At 56.5% G+C, this 14,908-nt stretch overlaps 1 protein-coding gene across 1 annotated transcript; it reads right to left on the reverse strand.

Moving 5' to 3' along the window:
• Positions 1 to 82: 82 nt before the first annotated feature.
• Positions 83 to 10,940, reverse strand: LOC102436047 (serine/threonine-protein phosphatase 5-like; the record flags this gene model as incomplete). Its single annotated transcript, XM_006108789.3, has 5 exons — positions 83 to 487; positions 804 to 869; positions 3,003 to 3,124; positions 3,813 to 3,960; positions 10,660 to 10,940. Coding segments are annotated over 5 exons (854 nt in total), but the record flags the coding sequence as incomplete, so codon positions are not given.
• Positions 10,941 to 14,908: the final 3,968 nt, after the last annotated feature.

The following is a 14,908-nucleotide window of genomic DNA, read 5'->3' on the forward strand; positions in this document are numbered from 1 at the left end:
CACTTCATGTACATTAACTCCTCGCCTCCTCAGTAACCCCAGGAGGCAGCCCCGTTATCATCCCCATTTTGCAATGAGGAGGCTGGGCACCGGCAGGTGAAGTTAACGGCTACGGTCCCACAGCTGCCAAGTAGCAAAGCCAAGAGGGCACCCGGTGTGGGCAGTGCCAGACGCTGTATCGGATCTTGTGGCTGCCCCATTTCAAGATAAAGAGAAGCTGGGGCCCAGCGAGATTGCGCCACCTGCCCTGTCACACAGCAGGCGGGCCTGGCCTGGCCGTGTCCACCCACATCCCGGGGCCGGGTAAGCGCTCAGGCTGCTTCTCTGCTGGGGCTCCTCTCCCACATCCAGGCTGGGGGAGCGGGGTTTGCTCTTCTGAGAAGGATACATAGGGGTTGGTGTCTGAGGGTAAACCGTTGAGTTCAAATATGTTGAGGAGGTCATAGAACTGGCCATGGGTGTCCCCGCACACTGTAATCTTCTCTGTCTGGAAGAAAAGAGGCCACCGGAGAGGGAGGGGCCCAGAGAGAGATGTGGGGAGGGGGCAGAGGGGAGGGGAGAGGCAAGAGGTCATGGCAGACCGAGAAGAACCATGCAAAGACACAGGCAGAGGACGCAGACATGGAGAGGGTGGGACAGAGACCGAGAGGCCAGGAGAGGGACATCCAGGGAGACAGACACGGGGTGGAAGGAGAGGGAAGGCAGACCAAGCCAGGTGGGCCTGTGAGTTTCTGAGCTCCGTGGCCCCTCCCCAGCCAGGGAGCCCCACCTGGCCCACCCACACACCGCCCCACAGCGCGCACCTCTTTAAGCGTGGTCTCCACGAGCGTGCTCAGCTTGGAAAGGACCTCTTTGACCTGTACCAGGATCTGGAAGGCAGGGCAGGCTGTGAGTGGGACTGGTGGGCAGTGGGGAGGAACGGGCAGGGGGAGGCCCAGATAACTGGGTGCTTGCTGAGGCCAGAGGTGTCCCCCAAACTGTGACCCAAGTGATCTCTATGGCATTTCAGTATCAAAGTTATTTCACATGAAAATTGAGAGTCTTGGTTTCTCTTAAAATAATCAGCATCATGAAACACATGGATGAGCCCTAGCTGGTTTGGCTCAGTGGATAGAGCGTTGGCCTGCGGACTGAAGGGTCCCGGGTTTGATTCCAGTCAAGGACACATGACAGGGTTGTGGGCTCGATCCCCAGTAGGGGGCGTGCAGGAGGCAGCCGATCAAATGATTCTCTCTCATCATTGATGTTTCTGTCTCTCTCTCCCCTCTCCCTTCCTCTCTGAAATCAATTAAAATATACATTTTTTAAAAAGTAGATGTCCACTCTGGTCAGAACATATCCTATAGAATAAAAGCCCAGCGACCGAACGGTGGAACGACCAGAATGACCAGTCGCTGTGCTGTGCACTGACCACTAGGGGCAGACACTCAACACAGGAGCTGCCCACTGGTGGTCAGTGCGCTGCCACAGTGGGACTGCCGCTCGCTAACCGGGATGAGCGACTGCTCCCGCTGCGAACCTCTGGCTGAGGAGCAGGAACCTGGGTTGCAATTGTTGCCTCCTCGCCCCAGGCTCCTCCTCCTCACTCCCTGCCGCCTCCTTTGGACGCCCACAGGCCGCCCAGCGCCACTGCTGGGCTCGCAGAGCTGACCCGGGAGGCTGGGAGGCGGGTTCATGGCCGCCAAGGGACTGAAGCCTACACCACCACCTCTCAGTGCTATTGTCCCTGGGCCCGGCCCCGACTGGGTCCCCTGGAGAGGCCAGCGCTTCCGCTCCACGGAAGATGCCAGACCAGGGAGCAGCCGCTCAGAGGGCAGGTCCACAGCCGCTCTGCTGACCAGGATGAGCGGCGCTCCCACAGCCGGAGATCCCTGCAGGCCACGCCCCCCACAGGTGCACAAATCCCATGCACCGGGCCTCTAGTAAAATTATAAAAGATCGTCACTCTTGCCCTAATGATGAAAACAAGCCAAATCCCAACAAAAAACAAAACACACACACACAAAAACATCCAAGAGCTGAGGATGCAAAGAAACCTAAATCAATCCAGTTGTAGACAGTGCCAGGCCCTTCCTTGGGGGAGAAGACATGACCGCTTTCATCCTGGTCTCCTCCAGGAGGGCAAGACCGCCACGGCTGGGGGAGGGAGCAGAAGTCCATGCCCGGCGTGGGCTGGTGTGACAGCTGAGAGCCCCAAGGAGCCCCAGCCCCAAAACACCTCTGTTCTCACCCACCAACTCCCTCACTGGCTGTCACAGGAGGCGAGGCGCAGGGCAGCATGGCGGGGACAGACTTCCCGAGGCACAAAAGTGGGGGGCGGGACTGGAAACAGAGGACTCCCCAGCCACCCAAATCTCTGGCAGTGCGCCTGAAAATCAGCACTCTCAGAGAGCCAAAGCTGGAGACTTTACAACATGAAGACATCGCTCGCTGGCATCCCAAGCCCTGCTGAAGGGAGACCCTGCTTCCACTCTGAAACATTTAAAGCCAGTGGTGAACTTAGTCCAACCACAGCTGCCCGACTGCAGGTGAGACGGACAGCCCTCACACCAGCTGCCTGGCAGAAGGAAGTCCTGCCATTTTCTGCTGAGAAGTTTGATCTCAGTCTCTTCTACACAGAATGTCTGGCACACAATAAAAACTGGCATGTGAAGAACAGGCAGCAGAAGCAGACCCAGAGATGACCCAGATGGTGGAATTACCAGACAGAGACTTTAAAATAACTCTGATAAACGTGTTAAAGGGTCTAGTGGAAAAGGGAGACAACACACATGAACATATGGGGCAGAGAGATGGGAACTATTAAAAAAGAACTGAATGGAAATGCTAAAAATAAAAAATAACAATATCAGAAATAGAGAATTCGCAATGCCCAGCATACCCCCAGCTCAGCAAGTGTTCAGCTACTGTGGCCACCCTTCTCTTTGTGGCTGTTTCAGCAGCCAGCACTGTGATGCCACCCTGGGGGCCCAGCCTTGTGCCACACCTCACAGATGCGTTACCTGGTAGGCGCATTTCCGGTGCAATTTCTTCTGGTCCTTGTACCACTGCATGAGCTCCTTCATGAAGGTGATTGTCACCTTGCCGTCCTCAAGCTTGGGCCCGCTGTACTCATCCTCGATAGCTAATGTGTGAGCGAAGGAATGAGTCAGGGGCCACAGCCACTGTGAGGGTGGGAGGGGGGCTGGCTCCCAGGCCTGGGGCAGGCGCAGCTCTGGACCCTCAGGTTAAGATGTGAAGGAGAGAGAGGATTCCACTCCCTGGCAGGTCCCCTCACGGCCTGCTCCTCCCATTTGGGCCAGCTCAGAGGCCCTCTCCCTGACCTCCCTGCCTGTTGTGCCTCTCTCTCTCCTCTGCCTATTTGATTTTGTAGCACTTAACACTATTAATTCGTTTGTTGACTAGTTAATCATCTCTCTCCCCACCAGAACATCAGCTCCATGAGGGCAGTGTCTAGAACAGTGTCTGGCACATAGTAGGTGCTCAGCAGTGATCTGTGGCATGAATGAGTGAATTATCTGAGTGTCTAGAAGACCTAGAGACAAATCCGACACAGGAGGCCCGTGAGGGGTGGGCAGGAGGAGGAGGTGCTCACCCACATCTCCCAAACTGGGGACTCAAAGCCCAAATCCGGACTCTGGACTCCCCAGGAAGGCAGGTGGGGAAGCAACAGACAGCAGCCTGGGGACAGGGGCCGGAGGCCAGCCCTGAGCCCCACCTCCCCACCCCACAGTGTGCACAGGGAATGGAGAGGCCATGCAAGGATGTGGAATGTTCTGGACTGGGTGTGGCTGAGCCTGGGCCTGACTCACTCATGCTCTCGATGTCCAGCGAGTCCACCACGGAGCGCTTGTGCTCGTCGCCCGCGATGGCCCGCTCGAAGGCCTTCTGCTTCACGATCTTGTTGCACTCCTGGTATTTCATTTTGGCATCTTTGTCGTGGGGCTTCACCTTTACCACCTGGGCAGGCAGGGGGTAGAGGAGGGAAGGAAATAAGGGAGAGGGAGGAACGGAGGGAAGAAGGATGGGGAAGGAAGGGAGGGAGGGAGGAAGGGAGGAGGCATCAAGGCTCAGACCAAGGAGGGGGCAGACAGCAGTCAGGAGGTGGGGACGCCACAGCTGCCCACAGTCTGCCCGGCTGTGAATGATGAAGCCAGACCACCCAGGCCGTCATGCACTAGTGGGGCAGCCCTGGACACCTCTCACCTCCAGGCCTAGGTTTCTGCACCCCCAAACTAGACCACACGGGCTGCTGTGAGGGTAAACACAGTAACCCACACGGGTGATGTTAATAAATCTTAGCTCCATCATTAAAATAAAACTGCCCCATCCGAGGTATTGACGGTGACAATAGCAGTAAAGTGGGCCTCGGCCGCTCTGGTTCATGAGTAGGGACACATGCACAGCCAGCACTGAGTGGTATCTGCTCCTTGGGTTGCTGGGAGATGCAGGCAAATGAGTTCCCTCAGTTTCCTCTTCTGAAGGGAGGGGCCACAGACCCAGGCTACCTGGGTTCAAATCCCAGCTCCACCAATCAACCATCAGCGGAGCAACCTTGGACAGCCAGTGTGTCTCTCTGTGGCTCGGTTTCCTCTCCGAGATGGGAGTGGTAGGAGTCACTGCCTCCGAGGGCTGCTGTGAAGACTAAATGAATGAACACTGCGCAGTGTGTGCAGCTGCGCCAGGCCAGGGTCAACCCTGCGTAAACGTCGCTGCTCCTTATGGCCCCTTTCCCAGGCTGCTGTGCCGATTACACCAGCTCATATGTAAAAAGAGCCCATCCCCTCCTTTCTCTCCACCTTGTACCCGGCATCCTCCTAACTCAGAAGCACAGAGGGCTGGATTCTGATCCCTGCTCTGCCACTCGCTTGCTGTGTGACCTTAGGCAAGTGACTCCACCCCCCCCCCCCGCCCCCAAGCTCCTCTGAGCCTCAGGTAGTTATCTGTGCTACTGTCATTGTTAGTAGTGGCCCCACAACGCCTGTGCGGGGTGAGGGGCAGAGAGGGGTGGTGATGCCCCCTGAAGGCCTGGCAGAGTGAGTCAGAAGCCTGTGCCTGAGGGTCAGTGCGGCTCGTCCGCGCTGGGAATGGCTGTGCAGACCAGGCGAGTGGCAGAACGCTGGCTGCGGCTGGCGATGGCTTCCTCCCTGTCTGGACAGGCTCAGGCTAGGGCACCCTGCCAGGCAGCTCCACCTGGGGCACGGGTGCGGTGCAAGGCTCGGGAGGGAGGCAGAACCAGACATCCCCTGGAGTCCTTCCCGGGACGGAGAGGTTGAGTCCACACCCCGGGATAAAGTCCACACCACCACCTGGCCTGGCTCATGAGAAGCCCTTTGTTTGCCCGGCCAGGCCGACCTCCAAGTCCCCACATGCACCATCTCCTCTCACCCCAGGTCCTGTACGGGCCGCCCCGGCCCGGAACTCCTCATCCCCTCCCACCTCTAAGCCCCATCCAGCTCCTCCTCCTCCAGGTCTCCCCTTCCCGTCACTCAGGCTGGGTCAGGCACCCCTCTGGGCTCCCACCAGCCCCTGGACCTCCTGGCCAGCACGAGCACTGCTGGACAGGGGACATCCCCCCCGCACGGTGGCCCGTGAGGCGGGGCTGAGGCTGTGTCCCAGCAGTGAATGAATGCCCCGAGTGAGCAGATGAACCACTCAGCTTACCCCCTGGCCAGTCTCCAGTTCTCAGCGAGCTCACAGTCTGGGGTGGAGGATGGGGACAAACCCTGACAATGGAAGAGGAGGAGGAGCCGTAACAGAAGCAGAAGCAAAAACATGGCTAATTTCCTGACACGTTTTATGTGCCTGACACTGTTGTAAGCAATGAACTTGCTCATCTGCTCAAAGTAGCTCTATGTGGTGTTATCACAATCCCATCTGATGGGTGAGGAAACTGAGGCCCAGAGAGGTGCCACCGACCCAGGAGGCCGGGATTCTGTTCCCTTCCTGTGTAGGCTCCTGACTTGTACCACACATGCTGGGTCATGTTCCCTCCCCTGACCAATGCCACACGTCCCCACAGCACCCTGTATGCCCTCCATGGAGCAGTGTGGGGTCGTGGCCATGAGCGCCCTCTCTGGGGTCAGGCCTTCCAGGGCAAGCAGCCCCACCTCAGGCCTCCCTCAGCTTCTAGAAAGTGGGGAGGGTGCCGGCAGTCCCGTGGAGGGTGGTGTGAGAATTCAACACCAGGCCCATCGCAGGGCCTAGCAGTGAGCCAGGGCTAGTGCCAGGGACTGCAGCTGCTGCTATTACGCGCTACCTGGGGGGGAAAGGAGGGGGGGGGCTGCCAGGCACCTGGGGAAGGCCAGTGCTTCAGACCAGAGGGACGGGGCGGGCTCTGCAGGAGTCGAGGCCGGTTAGGCCAGAACTTAAGGCTGCGCTTTTCTTTAAAATGTGGTACCTGGATCGTCTCAATGCCAGGCTCCTGACTGTGATGTTTATGTAGTGATGTCACTGGGGAACCTGGGAGAAGGGATCTCTCTATTACTTCCTATAACACTCGCAAAATAAAAAGACGTTTTCGGAAAGTGGTATTGCAGCTGGGACTGCTCACAGGCAATTATGCTGGAATCGATGAAATGACAGCACAGCTCGGCAATGCCTAGAAGCCAGGGGCTGCTGTGTTTGGGAACTGGGAGGTTTCTGGGTTTTATGAAGTTGACACAGTGCTCAGCTGTTATGTGACACCCCAGCAGGTCTGAGTGGCACCTGGTCACCACACACACTCCCAAACCTCTAGGCTCACCACGTGGGAGCCATCAAGACCATCAACGGCCTCTCATTAGTTCAGGTCAGATTTTGCCACCAAATGAGTTGCCCAAATTTACTGGAAAAACTGGTTTTCAGAATGGCCTGGGTTTGGAACTGAGGGTGAGAGACTCTAGACCAGCAGCAGGAGCCAGGCCCCAAGGCAAGTGCTCCTGACCTCAGGGGACCTACATGACAACACGTGATGGACATTGTGATTATCTATAATGACACAATGATAAACAGCCCAGAGAGCTACCGCCCGCCCGAGCCGGAGGGAAGCCAGGTTTCTTAGGCAGGCACTGCACGGGACAGTCTTAAGTGTGACACTTGGGTTTTCAGCCCATAGGTTGAGACCCTCTAGTGAATTAATTCAGCCAATACGCCTCTTATAATAATGAGAAGAGAAGAGAAGAGAAGAGAAGAGAAGAGAAGAGAAGAGAAGAGAAGAGAAGAGAAGAGAAGAGAAGAGGAGAGGAGAGGAGACCATCGAGTACACTGCCTGAGCTGAGGGCAAGCACTGCGCCAGGACACTGGTGCCCACGGTGAACAGCCGGTGGTCAGGAGCCTGACTCTGGTACCAGCCTATCACCTCCTGGCTGGGGGGCCTCGGGGAGTGACCTCTCTCCGGGCCTCAGCTTCCTCACCTGTCAATCAGGACAACAGGCCCCAATGCACAGGGTTGCTAAGAAGATGACGCGAGTTATTAGGTATTAGGGTCCCAACGGTGGTGAGCACTGTACTGGGTTTCGGCTCTGACTAGTCCTGTTACTGCCACGTGTCCACACCTTAGGCACAGGCCTGTGTGGGCTTGCAAGGCAGACACACGTTTCCCTGGCCGCACAGACTATGCTGTAAGAACCCAAATGCAAACCGTATTACAAACCCAACCCAACAAATCCCAGAAAGGGGCGAGGAGGGAGTGCAGAAGGAGTCCCCCAGATCCAGCCTGGGCCCACGTGACCCCCTGAGCTCCACCGCAGACAAGAAAGAACCCAGGAAGAGGACCCAATAAAGGGGCAGGGAATCCTGAAGCAAGGGTCCCTGTGGGTGGATGAACTTGGAGATGAGGGAGGCTGGGGTTTGGGGATTCATCATGGATCCATGCAGAGGGGAGCTGATATCTGAGGCGTGGCCTTAGAATGGAAACACCGCCAGCTCCCAGGCCCCTAACGCAGCGCTTCCCATGGGCCTCAGGCTTTCCCCCAACACCCCCAGGAGAAAACGCACCCAGTGCTAAGTGGGGGCAGGTCCCACTCTAACGTACTGATCTCCGTTAATCCTCACAAGGTCACGGAGGCAGCCCCTACTCTTCTCCCCATTTCAAGATGAGGACAGAGGCTGGAGATGAGCCCTCAGAGCTGCACAGCTCAGAGCTGGGCCTCCTGGCAGGGGGCTGGTGCCTCCAGCTGCACCAGTGGCCTGAAGACTCTGACTCCCAGTAAGAAATATGTATTTTATGTCACACCTAACACACATCTAAATTCACATAAATGAAAATTTTTTCACAGAAACATATACACACAAAATTCTCCAAATATTGACCTTTTTTCTTCTTTACTGTATTTGATGAAAGTGGTCTCAAACCATTACACTGACTTCACAGCCTCTAACAGTTACAAGCACAGACTCTGGGTTCAAGTCCCAGCTCTGCCACTTCTCGGCTGGGTGACCCTGGAGGAGGGGCTCCCCCTCTCTAGACCCGTTTCCTTCCTGTAAAATACACTAAACTCATGCAGGCAGAGAGCTCACAACAGAGCCAGGCCCACAGTGAGCACGCAGACGAGGAAACCGAGGTTGCAAAGGGAAGGCCCTCCACCCGAGGGCCCAGGCTGCTGAGGCAGAACCTTGGGCTTGTTTGTTCAACCAAGGTCACGTCTTGGCTCCACCTCCAAGGAGGCCCAGATCTGAGGGGGGCCCTGGGCACACCCTCCATGAGAGTCACACGTCCTAAGACAGCTCCGGAGGGTAGGAGGTAGAGACTGGAGGGGGAGCAGCCCCAGGGCCTGGCCCCTCTGCCTGCACCCAGAGGCTGAAGAAACATGTCAGCATGGAGAAGGGTGACCAGCCTGCAGGCATGAGGGTGGCTGGCCAAGGGTGGGCCAGACCCAGGCCCAGGCCGGCAAGGATCTCAGGCTCACGTGGGGACTCTCCAATGCTTCAGGCAGAGCCCCCACAATAAAGGCAAGTTGATTTGAAAAAGACTGTGACCCCCCCACCCCACCCCATGACATCCACAAGGCTGGGGATGAAGTTCAGACGTGGTACCCACAGGATGGCGGCCCGAACCACCTCAGTCTCACGGAGAATGCAAGGCTAGGGCCCAATCTGGGCCCGAGCCACGGGAAGAACCCCTGCTCCTCACCCCAGGAAAAGCCTCTTTCCTGCAGCCCTGGGAGTGGGGAAGACCTGTGGTCAGATCTCACTTTCAAATGCCCCAGCTCCCGCTCTACGACTCCCCACCCTGACCCGGAGCCCTAGAAAAGCCCTGCCCCCAGCCAACCCCCACTGTCCTTCTGGGTTACTCATTAGTGACCCTCCAGCCCCAATGACCTTTACTCACACCACTTCACAGAGCCCCACAGCCACTCCTCTTGTCACCATGCCCGATGAGGGAGGGCACCAGGGACGGGGAGAGGACTGACTGAGGAATGGCTTGGGCGCCCAAGCTAACAGGGACTCTGTTCTGTTGTTCCTTCCCTCATCCTGGGGGTGTCACCCAGCATCCTCCTCCATTGTGTCCCCGTCTCTAAATTACCCGCTCCCTGCACACCTCTGCCCCCACCCTGACACAGGTGTCCTCTGGCCCGAGGCTTGGTTCAGCTTTCACTGGCCTGAAATCCACCCTCCACCCGAGGCCAGCGGCCAGCAGCCAGGCCGGGCAGTCCGACCAGGATCCCTCCAACGGCAGCCTGTGCCTCTCAGCCCCCCTGGCCGCCCTCCCCACAGCAGAAGCTGCTCAATGTGTGCAGGAGTGAAATGGAAGGAGGGTGTGTGTGCACTGAGGGCAGAGTAAGAATTCAATCCACAAATACTGACTGAGCCGCTGCAGGGCGCACCATCCCAATGAACAGAACAAATGAACCCGACTCTCAGGAAGCTAACTCTCCGAGGCTGGGGAGACGGGGGCTGGCAGGCCCGGCTGCCTGGGTTCAAATCCCAGCGCTGCGATCCTTCCACCGGCTGCATGTTGGTGGGCAGGTGCCTTACCCCTCTGGGCCTTGTCTCCTCTGTACAACAGGGTAAACACAGTTCCCACCCCACAGAACCACAATTCAGTCAGCCAACTGATGTGAAGGCTGCAGAAGGTGCCTGGCATGAAGGCATGTCCCCTGTGGGTCCTTCCGACTATCATTATTCCTATTATCAGAGCAATTACAGCGGGAATGGCAGGTGACCGAGGGGGTCCCGTCCCTCATCACAACGCATCCCCCACTTGCTCTTCCTCTAGAGCACATCACCCCACTCCAGTTCCTCCCAGCTGGATGGATTCTGCTTACATGCTCGCCTCTGAACCATCAGCTTCTCTGAAGAAAGGCTGTGGCTCTCATTCAACAGAGAACAACAATAATCCTACAGCACACGCTCACAGAACACCGACCGTGTTCAAACACCCGAAAAGCAGAAACTCGTTTACTCTTCATGGCAACCCATTGGGGTAGGTCCCACTGCTCTCCCATCTCACAGATGTGGAGAAGAAGGCACAGAGGGCCAGGCAGAGCCGGGATATGAACCCAGGCAGTCGCTCCAGGACAAGGGGCCTTACACCTTTGCTGGATATGTAGATGCTGAGTAACTCGTGAACGGCCTTCTCCCACCTCCCTCTCCAGGCATGCACATCGGCCCTCAGCATCCACCTGGCTCAGGCAGCTGGCCTACTCCCAGAGGCCTACTCCCAGAGGCCTGGCTCACCGTCTCGTAGTCGCGCAGGGCGGCTCGGAACTTGCCCAGTGCCATGTTGCTGGCAGCCCGGCGGTAGTAGCCCTTAATGTACTTCTTGTCCATCTCGATGGCCCGCGTGGCGTCAGCCAGTGCGTAGCCATAGCACTCGGTGCGCAGGTAGGCCAGGCTGCGGTTGCCATAGTAGATGGCATTGCTGGGGCTCAGCTCGATGGCCTGGCTGTAGAACTTGATGGCGTTCTCGTAGTCCTTGGCTGTGGAGACAGAGGAGGAGGAGGCATGAAGCAGGGCCGCTGCCCCAGCAAGAACAGGTCCTAGGCTGGGTACGGGCCCAGTCTCCCCATTTACAGATGGGGAAACTGAGGTCCAGAGCTGAGCTCAGCAACATCTCTTCCGCCTGCCCCTTCCCTGTCCCGACTGTCCCACACTAACACAGGCCTCGTCTCCTCATGACCAAATCTCCAGGACCCAAGGTCATTTCCACACACCCGTCCACCCAACCATGAGTCCTCCAGGCCCCAGGCCAGTGACCTTCTTCCAGGACCTCAGGAGGGTCTCACTGAATCCTCCCCATGGCCCAGAGAGGTCATGCTACTGAGATATAAACCAGCAAACGCGAATATGCCCTGAGCCCCTCGACTGTCCAGCCCTCAAAGCAAGGACACAAGCCCAAACAGGGGGCCTAGGACACGAAGTGGGGAAGGAGAAGGAAGCTACTTGGTCCTCAATAAGAAGGGGACATATCAGCCAAGACCCAAGAAAGTGACAAACCAGACTGAAGAAGCGCATTCCTGACAAAAGGAACAGCAGGTACAAAGGCCCTGGCGGGTGGGGTGGGGGGAGTGAGAGGCTGGAGTGGCTGGGCAGAGTGAGCTGGGTAGGGTGCAGATGAGGGCATGGAGGCTGGCAGGACAGATCCCCAAGGCCATGGCCACAGCCGGATCTGGACATTGATGTTCTGGATATGGACCAACAGGATGTGGCCTGGCCAAGGGTAAAAGATCAATTTTATTTAAAATGAGCTATGGTTGCCCTGACCGGTTTGGCTCAGTGGATAGAGTGTCGGCCTGCAGACTGAAGGGTCCCAGGTTTGATTCCCGTCAAGGGCATGTATCTTGGTTGAGGGCACATCCCCAGTAGGAGGTGTGCAGGGGGCAGCTGATCGATGTTTCTCTACCATCGATGTTTCTCTCTATCCCTCTCCCTTCCTTTCTGCAAAAAAGTCAATAAAATATATTTTAAAAAATAAGTAAACAAAATAAAATAAAATGAGCCATGGCTGTGCCCTGCACTCTACATCTCGACCCGTGGAATCCTCACATCTCCATGGCATAAGCACCATCTGGTGCTCACTTTACAGATGAGTCATTAGGTCTTTTTCAAGGTCAAGCACCCAGTCTATATTAGCAAAGCCAGGCTCAAACCCCTCCCATGAGGCCATTCGCCAGGCAGAAGGCCAAGGCTTGTCAGAACTGGAGGACCATGATGTACTATGGGCCACACAGGGCTCTTGGTACATGAGTCCCTTCACTGAACCCTCGTAACTACCCCGAGGATAACTACATTAGCCCCATTTTCCAGATGAGGGGACTGAGGCTCATTGAGGCAAAGCCCATATTGAGGTCACACCACAAGTGGCAGGCAAGGATTCTGAGCCGGGCCAAGACCCAAATGGCCCCACTCTCACCCTCCACACCTGGAAACCTCTGGGGGAGCCTGGCACAGGGGCAGGAGCAGATACAGGGGCAGGTGGCCTAGGCCCATCCCTGGCTCTGGCTCTTACTGGCTGGGTATCCTTGCACACCTTGAGAGAATCCTCTTAACACCTGGCTTGAAATGGAAATTCCTGCCTTAACTCCCACTTTACTTTTCTCCCGAGTCATCTGATAAACCATTAGATTTTTGTTTGTTTGTTTGCTTATAATCCATCTCCCCAATTTCAAGTTAAGCCCTATGAAGGCAAGGGCCTTGTTTGTCTTACTTTTTAAAAATATATTTTATTGATATTTTACAGAGAGGAAGGGAGAGGGATAGAGAGTTAGGAACATCGATGAGAGAGAAACATCGATCAGCTGCCTCCTGCACACCCCCTACTGGGGATGTGCCCGCAACCCAGGTACATGCCCTTGACCGGAATCGAACCTGGGACCCTTCAGTCTGCAGGCCGACGCTCTATCCACTGAGCCAAACCGGTCAGGGCGTCTTACTTCTTTTTGAGTTGTCGTTGCCCTGTCTAAGGATAGAGCGCCCCTCAGTCCTGCCCTCCCTGGGCTCATAGTCCAGTGGGGACTGGGGTGGGGACAATACACAGATCCATCCTCATAATGTGATAATCGAGTGCTGAGGGCTGGGAAGCCAGAGGGGATGTCAAGCTGAGACCTGTAGGGTGAGAAAGAGTGAGTCAGGTAAAGAAATAGAATGGAATAGGGCTCCAAACTCCATAGATTGTTCTAGAAGGGAGGGAGGGAGGGAGAGAGGGAGGGTGGCAAACCAACACTAGTGAAAGAAGAAAGCAGGTCCTAGGGAGATGGCCAGGAACGATATAACAATGACTCCTTTTGCAGGCGAACACCTGGCAATCTTTTAATGCTTGATGTCCCCTCCTTCAGGAAGCCCGCCTTGATACCCCTCCAGGCTCACCTATCCCAGCCCTGCGCACTCCATTCTGGATTGTCACTGTTAAGTGATGAATGTGTCCCCCCAGAGCTGTGAGCCCTGGTGGGCAGGCCCAGGACTTCCCAGAAACAAGCAAGGGCAGAACCGACCCTCCCTGGAACGCCAGTGCCTTCCAAGACTCCTTCCGGCTCCCTGGCGGGGTTCCAGAGGCTGACTGGCCAGCTCTCTTGTCGGGTGAGGTGTTACCTGAAGACCGCCTGGCATGGGGCAGAAAGCCTGGGGTCTGAGACTCTGGCATCCAGCTCTGCAGGTCCCAGCCATGAGACCTCGGGCGTAGAGCCTCTCCTCTCTGAGCCTCAGTGTGATGATCTGAAATGTGGAGTCACAAACAAGCCTGCCTCGGGGGGTGGTTGGCTAAATGAACTCATGTATGAACTCATGTATGAAATGTGCGACAGCAGATACTTGTAAAAGAAGCAAATGAATGACTAAGCGAAGGGAAGGAGAATGGAGCAGAGGAAATGGGAGGGGCCCCTACTCCACACATCTGCCCAAAGACACCACCATAGCCCGGGCCTGCTCTGTGTTGAATCTGAGTGCATTCCATCATCCAACAGTCCCCCGTGTAGAGATGAGGAGACGGAGGCACAGAGAGGAAGAGGAAGAAATAAGATTTGGGGGCTGATGAGGCCCAGGGAGAAGGGAAGGGAGCTGAACACCAGCGGGGACAGGGCTCTGCCAGGGCCTCCGGAATGGCCTGAGCTCACAGAGGAGCCAGCCTTGCTGGGGGAAAGGTGGGCGTGGGCGGGGAGTCCCTGGGGTCCCTCTTCACCCTGCAGGGGCCAGGGCGGTCAGGGTGAAACCTGTGGGAGCCCAGCACGTGGCGAGGAAGGGGCATATCCGGGCTCGGCTGCTCACACGCTCCACCTTGGCACGTGGTTTCACTTCTGAGCCTCAGCTTCCTCTATAAGACAAGCCGGGCTGCTCCCACCTGCCGCCGGGGCTCCCGGGAGGACTGACACAGCGGTGTACCTGGCCACCACAGGCGCTCAATTAGGGGAGCTGTAATTATTCTTTTTATTGTCATCCCAGAGGCCAGGGCTCTGTGCCTGCTGCTGCCTGCCATACAGGAGGGGCGTTCTCCACGCCAGCTCACCCCCAGGACCTCTGGCTGCCCGCCCAGCCCAGGGCTCCTGACAACCTAGGTCCCAGGTCCTGAGGGGCAAGGGGCACCTCCCAATTGCTTCCTATTTTCCAGAATTCTTACTCTGCCTCAGCATCAACCCCCAGACTTGCTGCTCCTCCCAAGCCCCATGTCAGGGATAACACCACCTTCCACGTCACCCCCAGCGGCAGACTGGGCTTTGTCCCGGACACCTCCTGACCCTCAGCCCAGGGGTCCTCAAACTTTTTAAACAGGGGGCCAGTTCACTGTCCCTCAGACGTTGGAGGGCCGGACTATAGTTTAAAAAAAAAACTATGAACAAATTCCTATGCACACTGCACATATCTTATTTTGAAGTAAAAAAACAAAACGGGAACAAATACAATATTTGTATTTGCATGTGTGCCGCGGGCCGTAGTTTGAGGACCCCTGCCTCAGCCCCTGAAGCCAGGCAGCACACCATGCTCCGTCAAATCAGCC

Source organism: Myotis lucifugus, unplaced genomic scaffold (assembly GCF_000147115.1).
Source record: "Myotis lucifugus unplaced genomic scaffold, Myoluc2.0 scaffold_3578, whole genome shotgun sequence".
NCBI classification, from domain to species: Eukaryota; Metazoa; Chordata; class Mammalia; order Chiroptera; family Vespertilionidae; genus Myotis; species Myotis lucifugus.